Below are 25,342 nucleotides of genomic sequence, written 5' to 3'. Positions count from 1 at the left end.
TATATATATATATAGGTTTAGTGCATGTATAAACTGTCCAGGGACAAACTGTAAATGTGCATTCATTAAAAAATGTCTACTACAAGTCATTTTTGTTCAAATGTATTTCTTTTATAATTTATTTTATGTGTAGATTTAATTTACATAAAAATACACGTATACAAAATATAAGCATACTGTTTTATATTTTAATATACAAAAAAGACAAAGTATTTAAAGGTAATCAATAATAAAATCAAAACTGTGGATCAATGGTTCAGTTTGTCAGCATCATTAATGATATATTAAAAATAGGTTTTTTAATAATATGTGCAGGCAGATGACAATTTAAAGTGCTGGTGTCTAAAAAGTCGGGTTATCTATAGGTAGAAGCCCAGTTTTACTAGCAATTTCTTTCATTAATGTAGATTCTTTTCATTCTGTTAGAAATTAGTTATGTACGAATAAAGAATCTGTGTTTAATTATTAAGACTGATGGACTTAAATGGCAGCAGGCAAGAGGAGGTGAATTTGACATTGTGGGAAAATTGAGGTGAGGAATTGTAGATTTGAAAATGTGTTAAAAGAATTTTTCCCAGTTGTTCCATTTTTGTGGCTCTGTTTGTTGCAGCATGAGTGTGTATGCATGTGCAGTAAATGAAACCTGCATATAACATGGGTCAGAAGTTGGATTGGACATCTACATGTGTATATGTGCATGTAAAATATACAATATATTTCTGCCTAATTAATGTAATGCACATGTATACATTGCATGAGTTTTGCATCTTAAAATGATTATATATGGCGTATATGTAGAAAGCTGAATTTTTCATATAGGGTTAGACCAGGGTTAGAGTTTTATATATTTAGATAAAATAAAAGCATCCAGCTCCTCTGCCCTGCCCAAGTGATGGAAGACAACACAGAAACAAGTCAAAACAAAGATGAAAAAGTGCAAGGAAAAAGTTAGAAACTAGCTCCAGCAGAGCAACCTGAGGGATGTGTGGTCAGGAATGAGAAAGATCACCAACTTCAAGTTATAGCAGGATCAGACTGGTGGAGGTCTGGGCAGACTTAATGAGCTGAACATGGTCTTCAATAGGTTCAGTTCACCTCCAGCCTCCAGCCCAACAGACCACACCCCCTCCACGAGCCCACATCTTTCCTGTCACACCTCCACTCTGCAGCCTGCAGCTCGGTCATGGACCTTAAAGGCCCATTTATGCTCTACGCAAAAGACGGGTACGTAGCACTTCGTTTGTCATTTACATGCGTAATTTGGTTAATTGTTGGCGCCCTTGTGGATCTGTACCCTGAGGGAGCACACAAAGTAGTAGCACCAGAAACCGCGGGAACAGTGTTGAGCAGTACATGTCCAACCCCTGAAAAAAACAAAGAAGAAGATCAAGCCACAATGTATTTAATGGCCACACAGACGACCATTGTTTTCTGAGCTCTTCATTATCTCCACCGTCACCATGTTCACTATTAACTAAAACTGACGTTGAAACTCTGAGGTGATCTGTTTTACCTCTAGATGTAATGCCTAACAACCAAGCCAACATAAAGGCCGCATGGAAGTATGAGGGCAGTGACGTTTGAAATGGATGTACTTGTTCATGCACTTAAAGAGAGCATAAATATGCTTGACACAGCCTCATTTCCCTCCACATCAGAACATCCTGAGATGTCCTCCACCTCTACATCTAGCCTGTCTGGCTCCTGAGATGTCCTCTGTCTCCACATCTAGCCTGCCTGTCTCCTGAAACATCTTCTACCTCCACCTCTAGCCTGCCTGTCTCCTGAGATGTCCTCTACCTCCACCTATAGCAAACCAGTCTCCTGAGACATCCTCTGCCTCCACCTCTAACCTGCCAGTCTCCTGAGACATCCTCTGCCTCCACCTCTAACCTGCCTGTGTCCTGAGATGTCCTCTGCCTCCACCTCTAACCTGCCAGTCTCCTGAGATGTCCTCTGCCTCCACCTCTAGCCTGCCTGTCTCCTGAGACGTCCTCTGCCTCCACCTCTAACCTGCCTGTGTCCTGAGATGTCCTCTGCCTCCACCTCTAACCTGCCAGTCTCCTGAGATGTCCTCTGCTTCCACCTCTAACCTGCCAGTCTCCTGAGATGTCCTCTGCCTCCACCTCTAGCCTGCCTGTCTTCTGAGACATCCTCTGCCTCCACCTCTAACCTGCCTGTGTCCTGAGATGTCCTCTGCCTCCACCTCTAACCTGCCTGTCTCCTGAAACATCTTCTACCTCCACCTCTAGCCTGCCTGTCTCCTGAGATGTCCTCTACCTCCACCTATAGCAAACCAGTCTCCTGAGACATCCTCTGCCTCCACCTCTAACCTGCCAGTCTCCTGAGATGTCCTCTGCCTCCACCTCTAGCCTGCCTGTCTCCTGAGACGTCCTCTGCCTCCACCTCTAACCTGCCTGTGTCCTGAGATGTCCTCTGCCTCCACCTCTAACCTGCCAGTCTCCTGAGATGTCCTCTGCTTCCACCTCTAACCTGCCAGTCTCCTGAGATGTCCTCTGCCTCCACCTCTAGCCTGCCTGTCTCCTGAGACATCCTCTGCCTCCACCTCTAACCTGCCTGTGTCCTGAGATGTCCTCTGCCTCCACCTCTAGCCTGCCTGTCTCCTGAGATGTCCTCTGCCTCCACCTCTAACCTGCCAGTCTCCTGAGATGTCCTCTGCCTCCACCTCTAACCTGCCAGTCTCCTGAGAAGTCCTCTACCTCCAACTCTAACCTGCCAGTCTCCTGAGATGTCCTCTACCTCCACCTCTAACCTGCCTGTCTCCTGAGATGTCCTCTGCCTCCACCTCTAGCCTGCCTGTCTCCTGAGATGTCCTCTGCCTCCACCTCTAGCCTGCCTGTCTCCTGAGATGTCCTCTGCCTCCACCTCTAACCTGCCTGTGTCCTGAGATGTCCTCTGCCTCCACCTCTAGCCTGCCTGTCTCCTGAGATGTCCTCTGCCTCCACCTCTAACCTGCCAGTCTCCTGAGATGTCCTCTGCCTCCACCTCTAACCTGCCAGTCTCCTGAGAAGTCCTCTACCTCCACCTCTAACCTGCCTGTGTCCTGAGATGTCCTCTGCCTCCACCTCTAACCTGCCAGTCTCCTGAGAAGTCCTCTACCTCCACCTCTAACCTGCCAGTCTCCTGAGATGTCCTCTGCCTCCACCTCTAACCTGCCAGTCTCCTGAGACATCCTCTGCCTCCACCTCTAACCTGCCTGTGTCCTGAGATGTCCTCTGCCTCCACCTCTAACCTGCCAGTCTCCTGAGATGTCCTCTGCCTCCACCTCTAACCTGCCAGTCTCCTGAGACGTCCTCTGCCTCCACCTCTAGCCTGCCTGTCTCCTGAGATGTCCTCTACCTCCACCTCTAACCTGCCAGTCTCCTGAGACGTCCTCTACCTTCACCTCTAACCTGCCTGTCTCCTGCAGTCCAATTATTATATAATGTCCATTTACCAAATGTCCATATGCATACATTTACATGTGGGTGAGACACACTTTTACACCAAGGCTGAATTAAAAATATATGTAATCTTGTAATTTATTTGACTAATTTTCTTCCCTTTTGAATACATTCAGTGTATACTATTTTATTTTTAATCAATCTAATGCTCACTGGTTTTTATGTAAACTGTCTTTCCTGGTTTTGCCGTTTTCAAAGGATCTGTTTATAAAGACACATCTGACACAAGGATTCCCAGCAGGGGGCATTTTGTTTACATTGGTTTTAACTTTTTTCTGGTATACAAGACCTTAATGTGTAAATAGTTTAAAAGAAAAGAGTTGATTTTTGTCTGTTTGTTCCCTAAGACGACTTTTTGTTGTGAATTAGTGGACTAAATTGATAGTTACGCTTCCACAAAGAGGCGCCTAACCAGGCAAGTAAAAAACAAATTCTTATTTACAAAGACAATCCTGCATAGCTCCACTAACTGTGCAGCACTCTATTTCCCCCTGAACAGATACATAGAAATGAAAAGTGGGAGGGTTGACCGAAGACAAACCAATCACATGTCTAGGAATGTAGGACAAGTGGGTATATCTGAACAATCTTCTGCTGCTTCAGTCGGCGAAGAAGCAGGACTAGAGAAGCAGACAAGATGATGGTGGTCTTTGTAAACGTCTTCCTGCTCTGGTCTTTGTGTGAGTAACGAAATATGGACTTGTGGAAACTTTCTTTATACTTTAAAAACAACGCTGACAATACCCTGACTGTTTCCTTCAGGTGTGGCAGAGTCCAGTGAAATCTCTCAACCTGTTTCTGTAGAAACACTGAAGCTTGGCGACTCAGCAACTATTAGATGCTACATAAAGAGTATATTGACAATAAGAGTGTGGTACAAGCTGACTATGGGGAGAAAACTGCAGCTTGTCGCAACAATGGAGCCTAACTATAATCGAAGTGTACTTGCTGATGAATTTCAACAGCGTTTTTCAGTCAAATATGACAACATCAAAAGTCATCTGAGCATATCTACAACATCATGGGATGATGTTGGAACGTACTTCTGTGGAGTGATGCACTTAAACGACGTTCGGTTTGGGTCAGGAACATTTTTGATGCTGAAAGGTATTAATTCATCCTAGAACATGATTTTACTCTGTCTGAAAGTGAACTTCATAGTTATGATGAGAGGTTATCTGCTTTCTTTTCCAGGTGTGAAGATGATCAGTGACTCTGTTGTCCAGCAGCCAGAGTCTGAATCAGTCCAGTCAGGAGACTCTGTGACTCTCAGCTCTTCTGTTCGATCTGATCACTGCTCAGCAGAAAATACTGATGTTGTATGGCTGAAAAACTCTGAAAAATCTGCTCCAGAAATGATTTACTCCTCTGAAGATCAGAACAGGTCCTGTCAGAGGACTGAGAGCGGACAGACCACCTGTGTGTCCAACCTCCTCATGAAGGATGTCCACTCTGAAGATGCTGGGACCTACTACTGTGTTGTGACTTCATGTGGACGGATACTGTTTGGAAATGGGACCACCATTATTAACAGTAAGACAGTGAATATGAGTTTAAGTCCAAGATCCAGTCAGTTTATACTTCAAAAATCTTAAAATGGCAAAGAAATCAGGTCCTAGGAGTTGTCAGATTGAATATATTAATAGATGTATTATGTCCTATGTTACCATAGAGCAAAATTTGAAGTGATTATAATAAATATATCGCATTTAAAATGTGTGGAATTAAACCTGCCTGAACTATCTTGACCACTTGGTTTGGGTATGTAATGACAAAAGAAATGTTATCCTATGAATTATCCTACTACAGTCTTAAGTATCATCTCAATCATTTGTTAAAAAAAAAAAAAAAAACTATATAAAGGACATAAAAAAACATAAAGAAACATTTTCCAATTGCTTTTTATTAATGGAAAGAGTAAAAGTTTAGAGTTGATGTAAATCAACACGGCGAGGTGCCAACACTCCCGAGTTGCTCCCAGGCCAGTTGAGAGATGTAATCAAGCCAACATGTCCTGGGTCTTCCCTAAGACTAATATTTATTGTAAAATGGCTCGAATTGATTTGTCTGTAAAGTGCCCTGAGATGACATGTTGTGAAGTAGCATCCTAACCAGATGCTTAAGCCACCTCATCTGGCTCCTCTCTGTGCATAGGAGCAGCGTCTCTACTCTGAGCCTTTGTCAGATGACCGAGCTCTTATCCCTGTTTTATACCGGGTGTGTGTGTGGCACGTTGCGGCTGTGCTGTGGCCTGCACTGCTATTCGCGGCCATTTTAGTTAATGGTTTGTTTTATACTGGGTGCGCCGCAGCACGTATCAGAAGCGTCCCTGAAGCTGTTGTTGCAGCGCTCCGCTAAATTTACGCACTGAGTCTATTTTTGACGCTTCACTCACCCAGAATACATAAATTCCGCAGTTCAGATAGGGGCAGACCAGAAATCAGACATGGGAGCAGAGTAAAAGCTTCCGGTATTTCTCAAAATAAAAGCCCCCATGCAGATTTGCGCTGCTGAACCATGAAATTATTACGTGTTTAACCGGTCAGGAGGTCTCAGTGTTTTCCTTTTTTTTTGTTGTCATCATGGACGACGAGACGTTTATTCTGGAAGTGGAGAATCTTGTGATTCTCCACTTCTCCTGATATTGTGATGTCATGGATCCTGCTAGGTGGACTGCACTTGTGGGCGCTCCACACCTGACACAATCACAATAAACTAATGCATAGTCCACATCACTGCAGACGCTGCATCGACTCACTTGTCGATCTCCCGCTCCACCCTTTCCTCACTTGTGAACAAGACCCCGAGATGCTTGGATACCTTCACTCAGAGGTATGACCTCTTTCCTGACCTGGAGAGGACACTTCCCCCTTTTCTGGCTGAGGACCATGGTCACAGACTTGGACGTGCTTATTCTCATCCCAGCCACTGCACACTCAGCTGCGAATGGCTCCAGTGAGAGTTGATGATCACGGCTCAATGAAGCCAACAGAGCCACATCATCTGCAAAAAGCAGAGACCCAATCCCAAGGCCACCAAACCAGGTCCCCTCAACACCTTGGCTGCACCTGGAAATTTTGTCCATAAAAGTTCTGAACAAAATCAGTGAGAAAGGGCAGCCTTGGTGGAGTCCAACCCTCACTAGAAATGAATTCAACTTACTGTCGGCAATGCAGACCAAGCTCTGGCACCGATCGCACAGGCGACTAGACAGCATGTGCAAGGGGGTCTGGTACACCATACTCCTGAACACCCCCAACAGGACACCCCAGGGGACACGGTCGACCACCTTGCTGAGGTCCACAATACACATGTAAACTGGTTGGACGAACTCCCATGCTTCCTCCAAAACCCTGAAGAGGGTGTAGAGCTGGTCCACTGTTTCACGACTGGGACAAAAACCACACTGCTCCTCCTCAATCTGAGGTTTGTCGATCCAGCAGACCCTCCTCTTCAGTACCCCTAAATAGATCTTACCAGGGAGGCTATGGAGTGGGATTCCCCTGTATTTGGAGCACACCCTCTGGTCCCACTTCTTGAAGAAGGGGACCATGACCCCAGTCTACCAGTCTAGGGGAACTGTCTCCGATGTCCATGTGAAGCTGCAGATGCGTGTCAGTCAAGACAGCCCCTCTGCATCCAGAGCCTTAGGAAACTCTGGGCAGTTCTCATCTAGTCCTGGGCCCCTGCCACCGAGGAGCTTTTTGACCACTCAGTGACCTCAATCCTGGAGATAGTCTAGCCTATCCGTGATCCCCTATCTCTGCTTCTTCGTCTGAAGAAATGGTTGGTAGGATTGAAGAAGTCTTTAGTATTAGAAGTATTCCACTGACCCACAACATCCTGATTCCAGGTCAGCAGTCCCCCCATCCCCAGTGGTAGTTGTTGTTCTGTCATCCTGCAAATACGTTAAAAAATTTAACGCATTAATTCCCTAACTTAATTTCTTTGCATTAACGTGTTAATTTGTACAGGACCTATTTTTTAGTAACTGTCTTAAAATGTCAAATAAGACATCTCATACAAAATATATATAGAAATAATAACAGAGTAGAAGCTGCTAGCTAGCTGAAATACTTAGCAACGTGTTTTATCAAAAGATTAAAAGAAAATTTGCTACCTTAACAATGTAATAATTGTAAAAAGTGAATTTCAATGCACCAATTTGAGTAATTTTAAGAAAAACAAAAACAAAGATGTGATGTTTCTATATGTCTGGATTCGCAGGTGATACACGCTTCAGTCTCATTCTTCATGTAAATCAAAACGTTTTGGTGGTCATCATCATCATCATCACCCTGAGTGTTTATCTGACTTTTTTAATGTGCATCATCAGCCAGAAGAACTGCAGCCACTGTAGAGGTAACTTATGCTGTTATAATCACTATTGTTTATTTAATGAAATAACATTATACAGTTTAAATAATAGTTATCATTGCCTTTTTGACTCTTGTGCAGCACTTTCAGTTCTTTCCACAACCAGCACAGAGGTAAAGGTACTATCATGATTACATCATTTTCCATGGACAGGGATGTGGATTTCAGTTCTAATAAACTTTGTTGTGATTGTCATACCATTTTTAGGTCCAAGATGAAAAATATCTTAAAAAGAGAGATGACACCTGGAGCGAATGTGTGTACGTCAACGCAAAGCAGCGCAAATAAATGTGTTTTGTTGTGTGTTTGCATTACAGGAGATTATGTTTTTTAAAATAAAATAAGTAAGCTTTATAATAAACACAATATGCAACTACCTGTGAATTCCTGTTATTTTCACAGTCTGTGAATAAACTTATGAAAAATTTAATTTGTAGTGATTCATCAGTAAAAGTTCTGTTCAGAAATTATCAAGTTACAAACTGAAGCTAACAAGCACAGACCTCCTGGAAAGCTTCAGACTTAATGATGTTTAATGATGTTTAGATAGAAAATGTAAGAACATAAGAAATGCCAACAGTTTTTCCATGTTAAGCCTTTAAGACAAAATCACCTACTATAAAATATATAATAACACAGTACAATGATGTTTTTTCATAACTGTAACTCAATGTTTAGTGCCTAAAAAAACAAAAAAAGACCGAAAGTGTGTTTCAGGTAAAAAAATAAAATGTTATGCCCATAAATTCTTTTTTTTTTTTTTTTTTTTTTGCCCATAAATTCTTGAATCAGACTTTTTCTTTTAATATAAGTGAATCTTTCAGTGTGTAGGACTTTAAGCGTGTTTTATTAAACTACTACAGTTTTGAATAGAATTTGATAGTTTTGGCTGCTGGCTCTGTGATTAACAGATAAATATGGAAAGTATGCAATTATGATAGCAGTTTCTTCATAGCTGACACAGAAACTATCCCACAACCCACATGAAAGGCCTCCTCCAAATGTTCTGCTGATAGGAAAACAGGTCACAATTTAGGGGTTTTTTATGATTCAGTGTGACCCAGCACGTATAATTTTGCAGACTGAGGATGACGAGCCGACCAGACCTGACACATGTGGTGGAATGTAGGACAAGTCAGTGTTGGTGAATTTGAACAATCTTCTGCTGCTTCAGTCAGAGAAGAAGCAGGACTAGAGAAGCAGACAAGATGATGGTGGTCTTTGTAAACGTCTTCCTGCTCTGGTCTTTGTGTGAGTAACAAACATGGACTTGTGGAAACTTTCTTTACACTTTAAAAACAACGCTGAATATATCCTGACTGTTTCCTTCAGGTGTGGCAGAGTCCAGGGAAATCTCTCAACCTGTTTCTGTAGAAACACTGAAGCTTGGCGACTCAGCGACTATTAGATGCTACATAAAGAGTATATTGAAAATAAGAGTGTGGTACAAGCTGACTATGGGGAGAAAACTGCAGCTTGTTGCAACAATGGAGCCTAACTATAATCGAAGTGTACTTGCTGATGAATTTCAACAGCGTTTTTCAGTCAAATTTGACAACATCAACAGTCATCTGAGCATATCTACAACATCATGGGATGATGTTGGAACGTACTTCTGTGGAGTGATGCACTTAAACGATGTTCGGTTTGGGTCAGGAACCTTTTTGATGCTGAAAGGTTTTAATTCATCTTGGAACATGAATTTACTCTGTCTGAAAGTGAACTTCATAGTTATGATGAGAGGTTATCTGCTTTCTTTTCCAGGTGTGAAGATGATCAGTGACTCTGTCGTCCAGCAGCCAGAGTCTGAATCAGTCCAGTCAGGAGACTCTGTGACTCTCAGCTGTTCTGTTCGATCTGATCACTGCTCAGCAGAAAATACTGATGTTGTATGGCTGAAAAACTCTGAAAAATCTGCTCCAGAAATGATTTACTCCTCTGAAGATCAGAACAGGTCCTGTCAGAGGACTGAGAGCGGACAGACCACCTGTGTGTCCAACCTCCTCATGAAGGAGATCAGCTCTGAAGATGCTGGGACCTACCACTGTGTTGTGACTTCATGTGGACGGATACTGTTTGGAAATGGGACCACCATTATTAACAGTAAGACAGTAATAATGTAGTTCACAAGAGTTTAAGTCCAACATGCTCTTGGTTTATATGAAAAAATCTTAAAAAGACAAAGAATGCAACTAAAAATATGAGTCACAAATTTCATTTATCCATACTTGTTAAAGAGACTTGGTGTAAATCAGTTCTGGAAAACTTTACGGAGAATTTCTCCAGTCAAAAATCTGGCATAAAAGGGTCGCATTTTGCAGTTTATATATTAGTTATATTAGAGTTTACATATATTTATATATTAGCTTTACCCCTTTATGTTCACACAGATAAAAAAGTAATGCTGTATAAAGTACTATTGTAAGTGCAATATTAACTATCTTAAAATGTTGATGTTAAATACATAAACTCAACTCTGGGAGCTAAAGGCGGATTTATACCCACGTGACATCTGCATGCGGTCGGTTATGGCGTAGCTGACAGTGGTGAGTTTGTTCTTGCAGTCGAATGTAGGGGGTGCGCGTCATTTTGGTGTTGTGTTGCAGTTTCTCCTCCTAATCTGAAGGTGGCAGCACGGGTGGTATCGGCCGGCAAAATCACCAGGTCAGAGTTCTTTTGATGGTTCACTTCAGTTTGGTAGGTATTTTCTGTTTTAAAACAACAATGGCGTCCAGTATGGTTCAGTGTCTTTATTAGCTTGTGGAAGAAAACGAAGAAATAATTTGATCAGCCTCTCATCAACTTGATCCACTGGTTATTGTTTTTAAAAATGGTGGTTACCACACAAAGTCAGCGAGAAGATCCAGATATCTGGCAACACGTGATCTCAAACTGACCAATCACAAGGGAGTACCTCCATGTAACCGTCTGCATAGCAGGGGTGTACATCAGGTCTGAAAAAGGCGTGCGTCGAGCCTCTGCAGATCTAAGTGGTGCCTATGGTGGTGATGCAGATGCAGACCCCGTGTGAGTATAAATCCGCCTGAAGGAGTAGCTAAATGCTCCTTGAGTAGCGTGTTGTTAGCTGCTCTTTAGCTGTAAACCTGTGTGGATTTCTTTATTTAAAGCAAGTCCTCAGTAGTGAATAAACTGTTTTCAGCATAGCTCTTCTCACACAAATCAATAATGTAATATTCAGAGTAATGTAGCACTTTTAGTAACAAAGCTAAAGGACATTAGCTTAAAAGTTGGAGCTGTGTAGTGGGCCCCTGGGAGACCAACATTACCTGTGTTTACTCAGCTTGGTTAGTTAAGTCTAATATAACTAAGATTTGCTAAATGATTTGATATCATGCAAGATGCTTTTTAAATCAAGCTCACGTCATCCTGTGTTACACTAAAACCAAAGTAAGATAAGTAAAGTTTATCCAATTTACATTTGGCTTTTGATTTACTAAAAGTACTTAGTGACATTTTATTTTAAAATTAAATTACTGCAGACCTACATTTACCTGTGTCATGCATTGTTCAAAGTCTAACTGAGGGGTAAAGGAATAATTATAAGAACACAAAACAGTAAGTAATTTGTGAATTAAAGTTTACACAATAGACAATAGGAAAAAAAGAGAAACCATGACTAGTATTTACAAACATTTTAGCCCTATCTGTTTATTCTATTTAAAGCTGACAGTGGACCGTTGGTGCTCAGCCAAACTGTTTTAGTCCTGATGCTGTCAAACATCATACTTGGAACTGTGACAGTCCTCCTTATGTGGATGCTGTATAAGACCCAGAGGAAAAACTCTACAGGTAAGAGATTGTCAGATTCTGATTTAATTGACTTTGAGATGTGGTTGGGTTGTCAGGGGTGGTTTTAAAAGGGTTCTTCTCATTGATTTTTGTCCAAAGTGTTTATGTTTTTTTAAAAACCAGTTTCTGTCTGCATTAACACAGCTTACCTGTGGGGTATCTCAGGGTTCTGTCTTAGGCCCTGAACCTTTTCTTTTACATCTGTTTCCAGTAAGGCAGATAATCAGCAAGCACAGTGAGTGTGTCATGCTACTTTTATGCTGAGGATATCCAGCTGTCTTGCTCTTTTAGGCCCACTGAATTCCACAAACTATCATCCTTAACCAACTGCTTGTCCAACAACCAGTAGTTAAATGATTACTTAAAACTGAACTCAGAGAAACCAGAAAGTTAAACTGTTGTTTCTGACAGTCATCCCTCTAATGAAATATTACCTCGTCTCGATGTAATGTTTTAGTTAGCGAATTCCTTGTAAACACTTTGAACATAATGAAAACTGGTTTCTTTCATCTCCCCAATATTTCTAAATTGAAACATCTTGTGTCCAGAGTGGAATTGGAGATGATTATTCATATTATTTTTGTGTCTCGACTACTGTAAAAGTCTTTCAACCTTAAATAAGAAGGAAATTGCCATCATTCAAGTCATCCACAACTCGGCTGCAAGGCTTTTACACACAAACATGTCCATATCATGCCTGTTTTAGCCATCCTTTATGGTTACCACGGAATTTTAAAATATGGTTTTGAAGCGTTGCTCTGAGGTTGTGGAACAACCTTCCTTTAATACCAAGACACTGCCACTGTATTTAATAAGCTCTTATAGACTTTTTAAACAGGCTTTTGGGTGGGAAGGTTGGTTTTTTTCTGTTTATTTCTTCTCTTTTTTAATCTTTTCTTTCTGTATTTGTTTGAAATGTTTTACTTTCTAACGTTTCTTGTGTAGCAGGTGGACGGCCATGTGACGTCAACCAGGTCAGAGTAAAGAACAGTAAAGATTAATTTATGACTGTCCAGCTGTGAAAGCAAATCTTTACTTTTTTTTCACAGCCTAGTGATGCTGTCACGTATGCAGCTGTGTGTTCGGCCAACCGAAACCTCGTCCCCCGACCAGCTAGACTGAAGTACAGTGGAGAGTCTGTAGTTTATTCGGATATCAGAAGCTGTCAACAGAGCCAAGAGCTGCCGTCCTGGGACTGAGGACAAATGGGATAATCGAATTATATTGTGTCTCAATTTCAATAATACAAAAGATGTTTGAACTGTAATCAACTAATTTTTTACTGTAATCATTTAAAAAAAGTCAATAAGCTTTAAGTGATGACCTTTCTTCTGTATGGTCTAGAAATATCTTGTATTGATTACTATATGATTGTAAAGATGATGATGGAAAGAAACTGACTATTACACACAATATTATGTAAATAAGATATTCATTTTAATAAATGATATAAATTAAATTATCATAGGGTATAATAAACAATGTAATATGCTGTGTTTAGCTTTAATAGTTTTAATGAAATATTTAATTAACTAGATTACCCTTTGATTTTCTTTCTAACCCACCAAGATGTTGTTGTTTGACCTGTAGATGATAACAAGCCATCACAAGTATTCCCAGTCAGGCCAGCTGGTGCTGATGCTGAGTTTCCGTGGCAACTGACAGATGTGGGCGGATGTTCAAAAAGCTAATTTCTGAAAACCATTGCAGTTAGCATCTTGGCTAAAGCTGAACCTGCAGTCAGTGTGATAGAAATTCTATAAATGATCACTGCGAAAGCGGCAGCTGGTTAAGCATTTTTATTTAGTTAAGCTGCTTAAAATTGTAGTTGAAAACCAGGAGGACCTGGAGCTCAGGAGGAAGAGCAGCCGTCTTCCAACGGGAAGGTTGGTGGACACAAGTGGGCAGGGATGTTTAACAATGTTCGAAACAGACATACCTATTTACATACGTAAAAGGAGCATAATTGAAGCTAATAGCTAGGGTCGGGGCAGAGTACACCCTGGACAGGTGGCCAATCCATCGCATGTTTTGGTCATTGTTTTGTTTAAATCTAAACAGAGAAAGTCTTGTGCTTCATGTCTATTGTTGGTCTGAGCCCCTAGCTCTGTTATTCAGTTTGTCTGCACTTTGATTCAGGAAGTTTGTTATTGGTTCCAAGCTTTTTATATCTCAGAAAGACAGAAGCTGCTGCTCTTTTGGTCATTTTAAACGTTAAAATGCTTGGTTTAAATTCTAATCATAATCATTTATAAAACGTTCTATAAACTGGTATGTGGCTTTTCCATACCAGTAGAGAATTTGAGTCAGCACTGGTAGGGTTGGGTGAATCTGTAGCATGAAAGCATTGATGGGCCAGATCCAAAGTAAGAGTGTAGGATCAAATGGTGAAAATAATAATAATAATAATAATAATAATAATAAAAGAAACAAAAAACTAAAAAACAAACAAACAAACAAAAAAAGATTTTGTTTAGCCACGGTGGAGCATGGAGTTTCTATTTGTGAGGAATCCAAGTCTGAACAAGTGTATGAAGAGCAAACTTTTGTGTAAAGTTAGAGATGCAGAAAGACACAGTATGATCGAAACCCTCTGGTCTTGTCATCCCATTTTGTTTTTCAAACAAGAAGGCCGCGACCTTTAAAGTTGCCAGCTCTCAGCATCTGAGTCCTGTTTTGAGTCGTGTGGTGAAGACAGTGAGAACTACTGTGAAGAGATTTCCGCTGGTGGAAAGTTTAGCCCTCGCTTGAATACAGGAAAACTGGCCTGTGGCTTCCAGGCCACAGCGTGCTGCAGCTCAGAGAAGCCTGACAAATGCAACTGTCTGCAATCACCATCATCTTCCTTCCTTCCTCAGAGGTTTTGCTCCATTTTGACATGATAGCATCACAGTTGCTGCACATCCACGAGAATCTCCCGTTCCACCACATCCCAAAGCTGCTCTGCTGGGTGGACAGCAAAAGCTCTTCCACATTTTAGACACATTTTTTCAGTTTTCTAGTCAGTTAACAGTCCACGTCATCAAGTCTTGTTTTTTGGCACTCAGCTGGTGTAACCTGAGTCCAGTCACATGTCTGACGGCATGATGATTCTTTCAGTGGAGGGAAAAAGTGTTTGCACCCTTCATGATTTCTTATTTTTGTGCATGTTTGTCAAACTTTCACATCATCAGTTAAATTTAAATATTAGTCGAAGACAATACAAGTAAACACAAATGCAGTTTTAACTGGTTTTTAAAATGAAGGTTTTTATTAAAGGTGCCATATTATGCAAAATTCACTTTCTAAATGTTTTCTAACAGTTATATGTCTCATAGCCTGTGTATGAGCCCCCAAAATGAGAAAATTCTGTCTCCTCTCTCACTTTCTTGCTCCACTTTTTAGTGAATGTGTGCTCAAATGGGTGAGTCTGAGATCTTTCTCTTTGTAACCTCATAAAGGGAAATAACCACCACCCCTGGTAGTGGATAATGCCATTGACCAAAAACCCTCTAATGCGGCTTAATTAAACAATTCTGCAAAGATGAGTAGGCCAAAACTCCTCCACAGCTCTGCAAAAGACTCGTTGCAGGTTATCGCAAATGCTTGATTGCAGTTATTGCTGCTAAGGGTGGCCCAACCAGTTATTAGGTTTAAGGGGCAATCGCTTTTTCACATGGGTTTCCTTGATAATAAAACCATAATTTAAAAACTGCATTTTGTGTTTACTTGTGTTGTCTTTGACTAATATTTAAATTTGTTTGAATCTTTGGGGGGCGCTACTCAGAGATGACTGTTGTAGGTCTCTCAAAAAATGTCAGGAAGTGGTGCCAGACAAAATCTGTTAGTTGTACCCTGAATAGTGGAGCGCATCGTCTCAAGGCTTTAAAGATTCACCATGTCTCTAAACCAGTGTGAGGTATGAGGGGGAGCAGAGTCCTTCCAACGTAACAAAACAGCCCTGTGGGCTATCAGAGAGGAGAAGGCTAAGACCTCATCTTGAGCTTTTGGCGGGCCTCTAGCTGGAGGCAGGCCGAAGATTGGAGTCAAGGGATTTTGTGGGATTTGACAGTTAAGAACTTGCAAGTGAGAATAGAAGTATGACATTTTAAAGAGAAAATGTTCCATACAAAATGCATCATTTTGTAATTTTTTTTGTTATGTGCAAAATAAAGATCTCATCACCTGCTTTTAAGCTTTGTGTGCTTTATGGAATCATCAGTAGAAAGGTGAAGGAGTAATCCGTCACTGGAGGGTTGGTTGTGACTGACTTATGGTTTTGAATTATGAGGACATAGTCACACAGCATTAGCAGTATATGAAGGTAAAAATGTAGAAAGGGATGGTGAAATGTTTACAGGTGTGTAATTTGTGTCCACAAGTACTTGATCTTCGTTAAACATGATAAACTTTGTCCTGTGATGTGGTGCATATTAAAAAGTTGATAAACTAATGTCATTTACACCCAAGGATAAGACTTAAAATGTAGCGAACAAAGATGGATTATTTAATATTTCATAGCTATTATAGGTTAATAACTACTCAATAGTTTTATTAGCTAATATTTTATAGATGTGGCCAAACCACATCTAACGGACACAAACTCAATACTTCTCTTCTTCTTTACAAAGTTATTATTTTTTTTATAGTGAATACAGCAGTGCAAAACTAACTATTTACATGTGCGTCTATGATTCTGCATATCACATTTACACGTTTACATTTAACTTTGTTATCTCCATTAAATCAAAAGCAGAGATTTTTATATGCATTCAATCTATTTTCTTTACCTGATCGATGCAGCAAGGCCTGCTGGTGGCAGCAGGAGCAGGATGCTGTTCGGCTCCGTCTCTGATGAAGTAAACATGGATCAGAACCATATTATATACAAAAAAGACGGAAAACGGGTTAAATAGATCAGCTCAGCTATCTGGGTGGTATCTGATAACTCATAGGTCTTTACAGAAGCTTTAATGCTTCTTGTCCTGTTTACCAACCTTCAAACTCTTCTGAAAATGTTTTCACTGCGGATGATCGCCTCCGCACGCTGGAGGCATTTGCTGAATATGCAGGTCGGTGGTCCAAGCTGTCAAATTTACTGGTTTTTCGGTTCTTCCCACTCAGGTTGTCATGGTCCTTAATTTATTTGTAGTCTTGTGTGAGTTTTCTACGTGCACTGCTTTGCGTTATCCCTGCGCTATCCCTGCGTTATCCCTGCATTCTCTGACTGAGAACGGATCGTCACGACTATGTTTAGGAGTAGGAATAAGGAGTAGGAGCTAAAATTGTTGTAGGAACTGAGGGCTTTTACCCCTAGTTCCTATATGTCCGAATGCACGAAAAAACGGCCTGGTTCCCGAAAAGGTTATAGGAACTGCAAAAGGTTCCTACAGTCAGAAAGGGCGATTATCACTTATCGCGGTCTTGTTTTTTTTTCTTTTTCTCCTTTCTCTTCTGGCTTCCTGATGGATAACTCTGTTTCATGATTGCTAAAGTTTCATATTTTACCAGCTGCAGGAATAATGAACCTGGTTGGCTTGCTATTGTCAGCTAGTGGAGTGGAGGGGCCCCCTTGAGGAGTATTCCAATTATGGTGTCATTGCACTTTCCTGCTTTGACCATCAGAATTTAAAGGGGCGCTGTTGTATTCAATTCATAACCAGTCATTGTCTGGGGGCCCCAGCTTGGCAATTAATTGGTTTGCTTGCTTTGTTGTGATGAGGCTGTGTGGCCACCACCCGCAGGACTATTTCTTTATAAGGGTTTTCTTGCTAACTGTCTCATTTCCACCCGCTATCTGTTCCATTTGTACAACAGCAGGTGAAAATGATTCACAGTTTTACTTCCTAACTGGACAGACTGATGTCCCAGAAGTGTGACTGACTTTCAGTTACATGCTAATGCTAATGTTTTCCCTTTAGTTTTTTGAGCAGTGCATTTCTGCAAAGCTCCCTTGAGGATCAAACACAGCATTTCTGTCAGGTTCTGTCTGGACTTTGACTGAATCATATCAGCACCTTGATTAGTTTCCTTTTCAGTCCTTCTGTTATAGATCTGCTGCTGTGTTTGGGTTCATTACTTTGCTATATAAATAATTTTCAACCAAGCTTTAACTGTCAGATGATGTCCCATTTTACTCTAGAATACTTTGGTATCTAGAGGAGTTAATGGTCTACTCAATGACTACAAGTCATCCAGGTCCTGATCATCATCCTTCCACCACCATGCTGACAGTTGGTATGAGGTATTTGTGCTGATATGCTGTATTTGGTTTTCTGTATTCTGACCAAACATCTCCACTTTAGTCTGTTCTGTCCAAAGAACATTGTTCCAGAAATCTTGTTGTTTGTTCTGCCCCGTGTCCTCCTCCTGGTGGGACATGACCAGAGCTCCTCACCAGGGCGGTGTCCAGGAGCCCTTACATTATATTATAGGCAAGGCAAGGCAAGGCAGTTTATTTGTATAGCACATTTCATGTACAGGACAATTCAAAGTGCTTTACATAAAACAAAGACATTACAGATATTTAGAATAGTAAAAGGCATCAACACATAATCAACACATAATCACAATAAAATAATAAATTACATTAAAATAATTAAAAGGAAGATAAGTTAAAAAAAGTTACCGTGCAGATTTCATGCATAGGCGCATGAGAAAAGAAAAGTTTTTAACCTGGATTTAAAAATGTCTACATTTGGGGACAGTTTAATCTCCACTGGCAGTTTGTTCCATTTGTTTGCAGCATAACAGCTAAATGCTGCTTCTCCATGTTTAGTCTGGACTCTGGCCTGGACTAGTTGACCAGAGTCTTTGGATCTAAGAGCTCTGCTAGGTTTATATTCTCTGAACATATCACAGATGTATTCTGGGCCTAAACCATTCTGGGATTTGTAAACAAGCAGAAGGGTTTTAAAATCTATTCTATGACTGACTGAAAGCCAGTGTAAAGATTTTAAAACTAGTGTGATGTGTTCAGATCTCTTAGTCCTGGTTAAAACTCTAGCAGCAGCGTTCTGGATGAGCTGCAGATGTTTAATGCTCTTTTTAGGAAGTCCTGTTAAAAGACCATTACAGTAATCCAGCCTACTGGAGATGAATGCATGGATGAGTTTCTCCTGGTCTTTCTGGGAGACTAAACTTTTAATTCTGTTGATGTTTCTGAGCTGGTAAAAAGCTGTCTTAGTGACAGCTTTGATATGGCTGCTGAAAGTCAGATCTGAGTCTATCAACACTCCCAGGTTACGAACTTGGTTGGTAATTTTAAGAGCCCGAGTCTCCAGGTGTTTGCCAATGCTGACCCTCTTCTCTTTGCTACCAAACAGAATAATCTCAGTTTTGTCTTCATTTAATTGTAGGAAATTCTCCCTCATCCAGGTGCTTATTTGCTCCAGACACTGACACATTAAGTCTATTGGACTGCAGTCATCTGGTGACAGAGACACATAAAGTTGTGTATCATCTGCATAACTTTGATAACTAATGCTATAGTTTTGTAATATTTTACCCAAAGGGAGCATATACAAGTTGAACCGAAGAGGTCCAAGGACTGACCCCTGGGGGACTCCACAAGTCATGGCGACTCGCTCAGATTCATAGCTGCTGATCGTAACAAAATAACTCCGGCCTTCTAAATAGGACCTGAACCAGTTAAGAACCGCTCCAGAAAGTTCAACCCAGTTTTCCAGCCTGTGCAACAGGATTCTGTGATCTACAGTATCAAACGCAGCACTGAGATCCAACAGAATCAGGACTGATACTTGACCAGAATCGGTATTCAACCTAATGTCATTTAACACTTTGACCAGAGCTGTTTCAGTGCTGTGATGAGGTCGGAAGCCGGACTGAAATTTATCAAGATTTCCACTTTCATTTAAAAAGTCATTAAGCTGGTGAAATACAACTTTCTCAATAATCTTGGAAATAAAAGAGAGGTTAGAGACAGGTCTATAGTTGTTCATTATAGAGGCGTCTAGAGTCCTTTTCTTTAGGAGTGGCTTAATAGCAGCTATCTTTAGTGACTTGGGAAAAATGCCTGATGCCAGCGAGCTGTTAACTATCAGTAGGAGATCACTTTCTACTGAGGTAAAAACTGTTTTTAAAAAGTCGGATGGTATCATGTCCAGAGTGCATGTTGTTGATTTCAAATGCCAAACTGTTTCTTGTAGGACTTTTAAATTCACCATTTTAAATTGTGACATGACATCAGAATTATTTCTGGGTTTTAGACACAGACTAATTTTCTTGTTTGACTGTGTGGAATTAATATTTTGCCTAATTGTTTTAATTTTTTGGCTAAAAAAGTTTGCAAATTGGTTGCATTTCTCAGTGGAAAGGAGCTCTGGGCTTATCTGTTTAGGAGGATTAGTAAGTTTTTCAATCATAGCAAACAGAGTGCGAGAATTGTTGACATTCCTGTTAATCATTTCAGATAAATGCAGCTCTCTGGCCTTGCACAGCTCATTGTTATAGTTACGTAGGCTTTGTTTGTACAGCTCATAGTAAATTTGAAGTTTATTTTTTATATGCCTCAGCCACCTCACTTTGCTTTTCTCAATGCAGAAGGGCAGTGGTTCTTCTCTTAGACCTCACCAGATAACCGAGCTTCTCATCTTATCTCTATGGAAGAGCCCAGACACCCTATGGAAGAAACTTATTTTGGCCACTTAATTTTATCCATGAACTTGTTCTTTTGGACATTACCCACACCTTGTGACCATCAGTGAGGGCACGAATGAAGATCGACTGATGAACTGAGAGCTTCCCCTTTTGACTGTGTATTCTGCACCAGTCCACATGTTGTGAGCAGGACATACTTGTAGCAGGACCTCATTCCCAACCTAAAGAGGACTCTCCACCCTTTGGAGGTGCTGATTCTCGCCCAAGCTGCCTCACACTTGACTGTGAATGAGAGTTGAATATCACAGCCTGATAAAGCCAACAGAATCACGTCATCTGCAGGGAGCAGAGACCCAATCTTGTAATTGATTTGCATTGATTGATCTCTTTTAAGTTTGTGCTGTGATTGTTTTAGGCAAGAGTTTCTCTCCTAACCTCATTATTCTCTTAGCAACAGCAACCATTTTGTGACCATGCTGTCCACATGGTAAAGGAATTCTGCCCTCACTGGTTTCTCCATTTGTATATATTGTGTTGTATAGTTGTACATAGTGTGATAGAATTAAACAATACTATTTTTGAACTAAACTGTTATTGATTTATAATACTTACCCTTATTTATTTATTTTTATTTATTAAGCAGGAAAAGATTAAAACAATCTGACCTGACTCAGTTTAAGAACTGTTTTTCAGCAGGTTCCTGCTCTGCAGAACATACAAACCAGACACACATCACAAATTCCAAGACAAGATAGTACAATCATACAAACACAAAGCAAGAGAAGCAGCTTTAGGGGAGGCTATGGAGCCGCCTCAGTGGTCACAGCTGTACCTGTCCATTAGATGGCGAGCAAATATTCTTTTAAATAGTCTTTGTGATGTTATAGTCCTGATGTGCTGTGGGATCTCATTCCAGGCTTTAGTGAGCACATAAACGAAAGCTCTTTGAACATAGCAGTTCCTAAAGGTGTTAGGGTCCCTGTCTGTCTCCCCTGTGTATATGTGTTCCCAGATTATCCTAGTGTGTGCGTCTGGCTCCCTCTGTCTGTCTTGTGCGTCATGTTTGTTTTCCTACCTGGAGAGTTCAGCAGCAGCAGCAATCATCTCACCTGGGCAGATCATCACACCAGAACCTCATCCTCTCATCACCATCACAGTATTTAAACACCGGGCTTTTCTCCACTCCTCGCCGGATCCTCCAGTTACCCATCTGGTATATTGTGGCCTTTCTAGTTTATCTGTTGAAACCAGTTCGTGTTTAATAACTCCATTCCTGTATCTAGACTCCTAGTGTCTTGGATCCTGCCTGTCCCGTCTGCCTGCCAACCTCTGCTCACCTCTGACTCCAACCAACCTCACGTCTGAATCTGCCTGCTCGCTTGGCTGTCCAGTTTGCAGTGTACCACTCTGGTCCTCGGATTTGGAACACAGATTCCTGTTCATTTCACGTTTGCATTAAAACCCTTTTACTTACTCATCCTCTGCCTCCTGGCTATTCAGTGTCTGCACTGTGGGTCCAGAAACCGTCACCTGTCTGGTCCAACGTAACATTAGGATCCGGCCAACATGGAACCCCCAGACCTGGATTCCAGAACCGCTAATGTACAGCAGGCAGTCACTCAGCAGGGGATCTTGCTGGGCCAACACGGCTCCAACATTCGGACTCTCATCTCCTCTAACCAGACTCTCACCCAGCAGGTCTCATCACTCACTGCTCAGCTCGCCTCGTTACAGGGTGCAGCAGCTCCGACAACTCAGCCAAGTCTGTCCGGCTCCGGAATCACTCAACCACATGACCTCCAAGCAGTCACTCCTGAACCTTTTTCAGGCCTGTCATCTCAGTGTAAGGGGTTTATCTTTCAATGTGAACTGTTTTTTCAACTTAAACCTGTGTCCTACGCTAGTGACATCTCTAAGATCCAGTTTATGTTGGGGCTTCTCCGAGGAAAAGCATTAACCTGGGCAGAGGCAAGGTTCGCTGGACGCTCTTTTTCAGGTCTCTCTTTTTCAGCTTTTCTTAAAGAGTTCCGTTGGGTCTTTCCTGCTCCAGTTGTCCCTTTTTGTGTGTCCACTCGCCTCTTCGCCCTCACTCAGGGTCGACGCTCTGTGGAGGAATATGTCTTGGGGTTTCGGACCCTGGCGGCCGAGGTGGACTGGACCGAAGATTCGCTGTCTGCTGCCTTCTACCATGGATTAAGGGAGTATATTAAGGATGAGTTAGCATACTGAGAGGAACCGGCAGGCCTCGAGGAGCTAATAACGTTGTTGTATTGACTCCCGACTGCAAACTCACCAGCGTGAGCGCCGAACCACTCCTCTCTCTCTCACATCTACTCTCCCCATAACAGCGTTGCCTGGTGACCCAGCCCCCGAGTCTCCACGCGTGCAGCTCCCCGAGGAGCCGATGCAGTTGGGCGGAGCTCATCTCTCCCCGGAGGAGCGTAATCGACGGATTTGAGCGGGTGAGTAAATGTACTGTGGCAAACCCGATCATTTTCGGTCAGCCTGCCCTCGGCGACCAAAAGACCAGGTCCGCCAGTAAAACTGGGAGTTCTGGCGAACCCAATTAAAGATCTCAGTAAGACTCAACCTCGCATTCAGATTCCTGCCACCATCTGTTTTCAGTTGCAACATTTTCCCCTCCAGGCCCTCATTGACTCTGGAGCAGAGGGAAATTTTATTGATGAACGGTTGGCAGAGCAGTTCGGAATCCCCTTTGAGGCCCTGGATAAGCCCCGCAATGCTCTTGCTGTGGATGGTCACATGCTAGCCCAGGTTACCCATCGCATGGCTCCAATAACCCTGGTTCTTTCAGGTAACCATGTGGAGACTATTCAGTTTCTGGTCATTATCACTCCCAATACACCCCTTATTATAGGCTATCCTTGGCTAGCTAAACACAACCCCCAAATAAACTGGTCCCCGGGTGGGGTTCTGAACTGGAGCCTCTTCTGTCACGAACACTGTCTACGGTCCGCTCTGTCTCCAATGGAGAGAGTCTCGCCACCCTCGAGCACGCCTGTGGAACCGATAGATCTGTCTGGCGTTCCAGCCATCTACCACGACTTGAAGGAGGTTTTTAATAAGGACAAGGCCCTCTCTCCTTCACCCCATCGTCCATACGATTGTGCCATAGATCTGCTTCCTGATGCCCGCCTTCCCTCTGGCCATCTGTACAATCTGTCCAAACCTGAGCAGGAGGCAATGGAGAAGTACATTAAGGACTCTTTGGCTGCTGACATCATTTGCCCCTCCAAGTCTCCTGCCAGGGCAGGGTTTTTCTTAAGAAAAAGGACTCTCAGACCCTGTATCGACTACCGGGGGCTTTACAAGGTAACTGTCAGAAATAGGTATCCTCTGCCTTTACTGGACTCTGCTTTTACCCCTCTTCAAGGTGCCACCATCTTTACAAAACTGGATCTCCGGAACGCCTATTACCTGGTGCGGATACGAGAGGGCGATGAATGGAAGACAGCGTTCAACACTCACCTGGGTCACTTGAGTATTTGGGTTGACAAACGCTCCTGCCATTTTTCAGGCCATGATCAATGATCTACGTGACTTCCTTAACCGGTTTGTTTTTTGTCTATTTAGATCTATTCCAAAAACCTGGCCAATCATCAGGCCCACGTCCGACAGGTGTTGCAGAGGCTGATGGAGAAAAAGGACAAATGTGAGTTTCATGTCTCTCAGGTCGGATTCCTCGGGTTCATCTTAAAAGGGGGTGAGTTTCAAGCCGACCCACGGAAGATCACGGCTGTGGAGGACTGGCCTACCCCCACAAATGGGAAGCAGCTGCAACGTTTCCTTGGCTTCGCCAATTTCTACCGGCATTTCATCCGGAACTACAGCCAGGTGGCAGCGCCATTAACTGCACTTAGCTCCCCGTCCATTCCTCTGGACCGAGGAGGCAGAGGGTGCCTTTGGACGGCTCAAGACGCTGTTCACTTCGGCACCGATTCTGGTCCAGCCCGATCCGGAGTTGCAGTTTGTGGTAGAAGTGGATGCCTCTGATGTAGGGGTGGGGGCGGTCCTTTCCCAGCGGCAGGGCTCGGATGGCAAGCTGCATCCCTGTGCCTTTTTCTCTCTCCTGCCGAGGCCAACTACGATGTTGGCGGTCAAGATAGCTTTGGAGGAATGGTAACACTGGTTAGAGGGCGCTTCCCAGCCCTTTGTGGTTTGGTCTGACCACAAAAATCTGACCTACATTCAGACCGCTAAAAGGTTGAACTCCAGACAGGCCAGGTGGTCCCTGTTTTTTTTTTTTTTTTTTTTTTTTTTTTTTTTTTTTTTTTTTTTTTTTTTTTTTTTTTTTTTTTTTTTGAGATCGATTCGATTTCACCCTCACCTACCGCCCTGGTACCCAGAACATCAAGCCAGTCTGCAGTTTACCACTCTGCTCCTCGGATTTGGAACACAGATTCCTGTTCATTTCAAGTCTGCATTAAAACCCTTTTACTTACTCATCCTCTGCCTCCTGGCTATTCAGTGTCTGCTCTGTGGGTCCAGAAACCGTCACCTGCCTGGTCCAACGTAACAAAAGGCCGGTAAAGGCAAAAGTCCATTTGTAACAGATCTAGTCGAGCGTTCGGACCTTGAGCTGAGTTTAATAAATTCTGTTTTATTTTAAAGGAGAAGTTGTTTATAATTGTATATCTGCATTGTGATAACTGCTGGTTGCAGAGATCAGTGTTTGGATTCACAGCCTTCATAGTCTGCTCTATGTGTGCATTGTGTCTGTCTAAGACAGATCCACACAAATATACAGAGCCTCGTACTGCTATCAATGTATAGTTATTAGGTCTGGAAATTTTCCAGTAACCCGTAATCTTTCACATGAACAGTTTTATTGAATATTAATAATTTTTCACTCAAAACCCAAACCTACCACCAACCATGACCATAGAAGTCCAACATTCATAGTAACATTCAGCTTGATATTATTCCTAGAGTGGGGAAAGGGAGATGAAGGAAATCCCAGACAGCCTAAATCAGTCTAGTGTCTGAGAAAAAGCAGCAGTCACACGTATAGATGAGGAAATTACAGCAATAATCATCTTTCTCTGTTGTGAGGGTAAACTTTGTTCTCAGTA

The 25,342-nt window shown here is 42.1% G+C and overlaps 2 protein-coding genes across 2 annotated transcripts; both read left to right on the top strand.

The window, feature by feature from the left end:
• Nucleotides 1-4,090: 4,090 nt before the first annotated feature.
• On the top strand, nt 4,091-8,129 carry LOC121639325. Its single transcript, XM_041984486.1, has 6 exons — nt 4,091-4,144; nt 4,227-4,571; nt 4,659-4,997; nt 7,692-7,826; nt 7,923-7,954; nt 8,049-8,129. Exons 1-6 carry the CDS (start codon nt 4,102-4,104, stop codon nt 8,127-8,129), a joined length of 975 nt encoding a protein of 324 aa, XP_041840420.1. The 5' UTR covers nt 4,091-4,101.
• An 822-nt stretch (nt 8,130-8,951) lies between these two features.
• Nucleotides 8,952-12,885, top strand: LOC121639885 (signal-regulatory protein beta-2-like). Its single transcript, XM_041985477.1, has 6 exons — nt 8,952-9,092; nt 9,174-9,518; nt 9,606-9,944; nt 11,526-11,651; nt 12,597-12,625; nt 12,701-12,885. Exons 1-6 carry the CDS (start codon nt 9,050-9,052, stop codon nt 12,848-12,850), a joined length of 1,032 nt encoding a protein of 343 aa, XP_041841411.1. The 5' UTR covers nt 8,952-9,049; the 3' UTR covers nt 12,851-12,885.
• Nucleotides 12,886-25,342: the final 12,457 nt, after the last annotated feature.

Source organism: Melanotaenia boesemani, chromosome 5, assembly GCF_017639745.1.
Source record: "Melanotaenia boesemani isolate fMelBoe1 chromosome 5, fMelBoe1.pri, whole genome shotgun sequence".
In the NCBI taxonomy this organism is placed as follows: Eukaryota; Metazoa; Chordata; class Actinopteri; order Atheriniformes; family Melanotaeniidae; genus Melanotaenia; species Melanotaenia boesemani.
Note: the sequence above shows the minus strand (reverse complement) of the source record. Positions and strands in the feature narration are given on the sequence as shown.

Coding starts and splice junctions, on each gene's coding strand:
- LOC121639885 (XM_041985477.1), top strand. CDS start 9,050: ATGATGGTGGTCTTTGTAAACGTCTTCCTGCTCTGGTCTTTGT. Junction 9,945..11,525: donor TGGGACCACCATTATTAACA/GTAAGACAGTAA, acceptor TTCTATTTAAAG/CTGACAGTGGACCGTTGGTG. Junction 11,652..12,596: donor CCAGAGGAAAAACTCTACAG/GTAAGAGATTGT, acceptor TTTCTTGTGTAG/CAGGTGGACGGCCATGTGAC.
- LOC121639325 (XM_041984486.1), top strand. CDS start 4,102: ATGATGGTGGTCTTTGTAAACGTCTTCCTGCTCTGGTCTTTGT. Junction 4,998..7,691: donor TGGGACCACCATTATTAACA/GTAAGACAGTGA, acceptor CTGGATTCGCAG/GTGATACACGCTTCAGTCTC. Junction 7,827..7,922: donor GAACTGCAGCCACTGTAGAG/GTAACTTATGCT, acceptor ACTCTTGTGCAG/CACTTTCAGTTCTTTCCACA.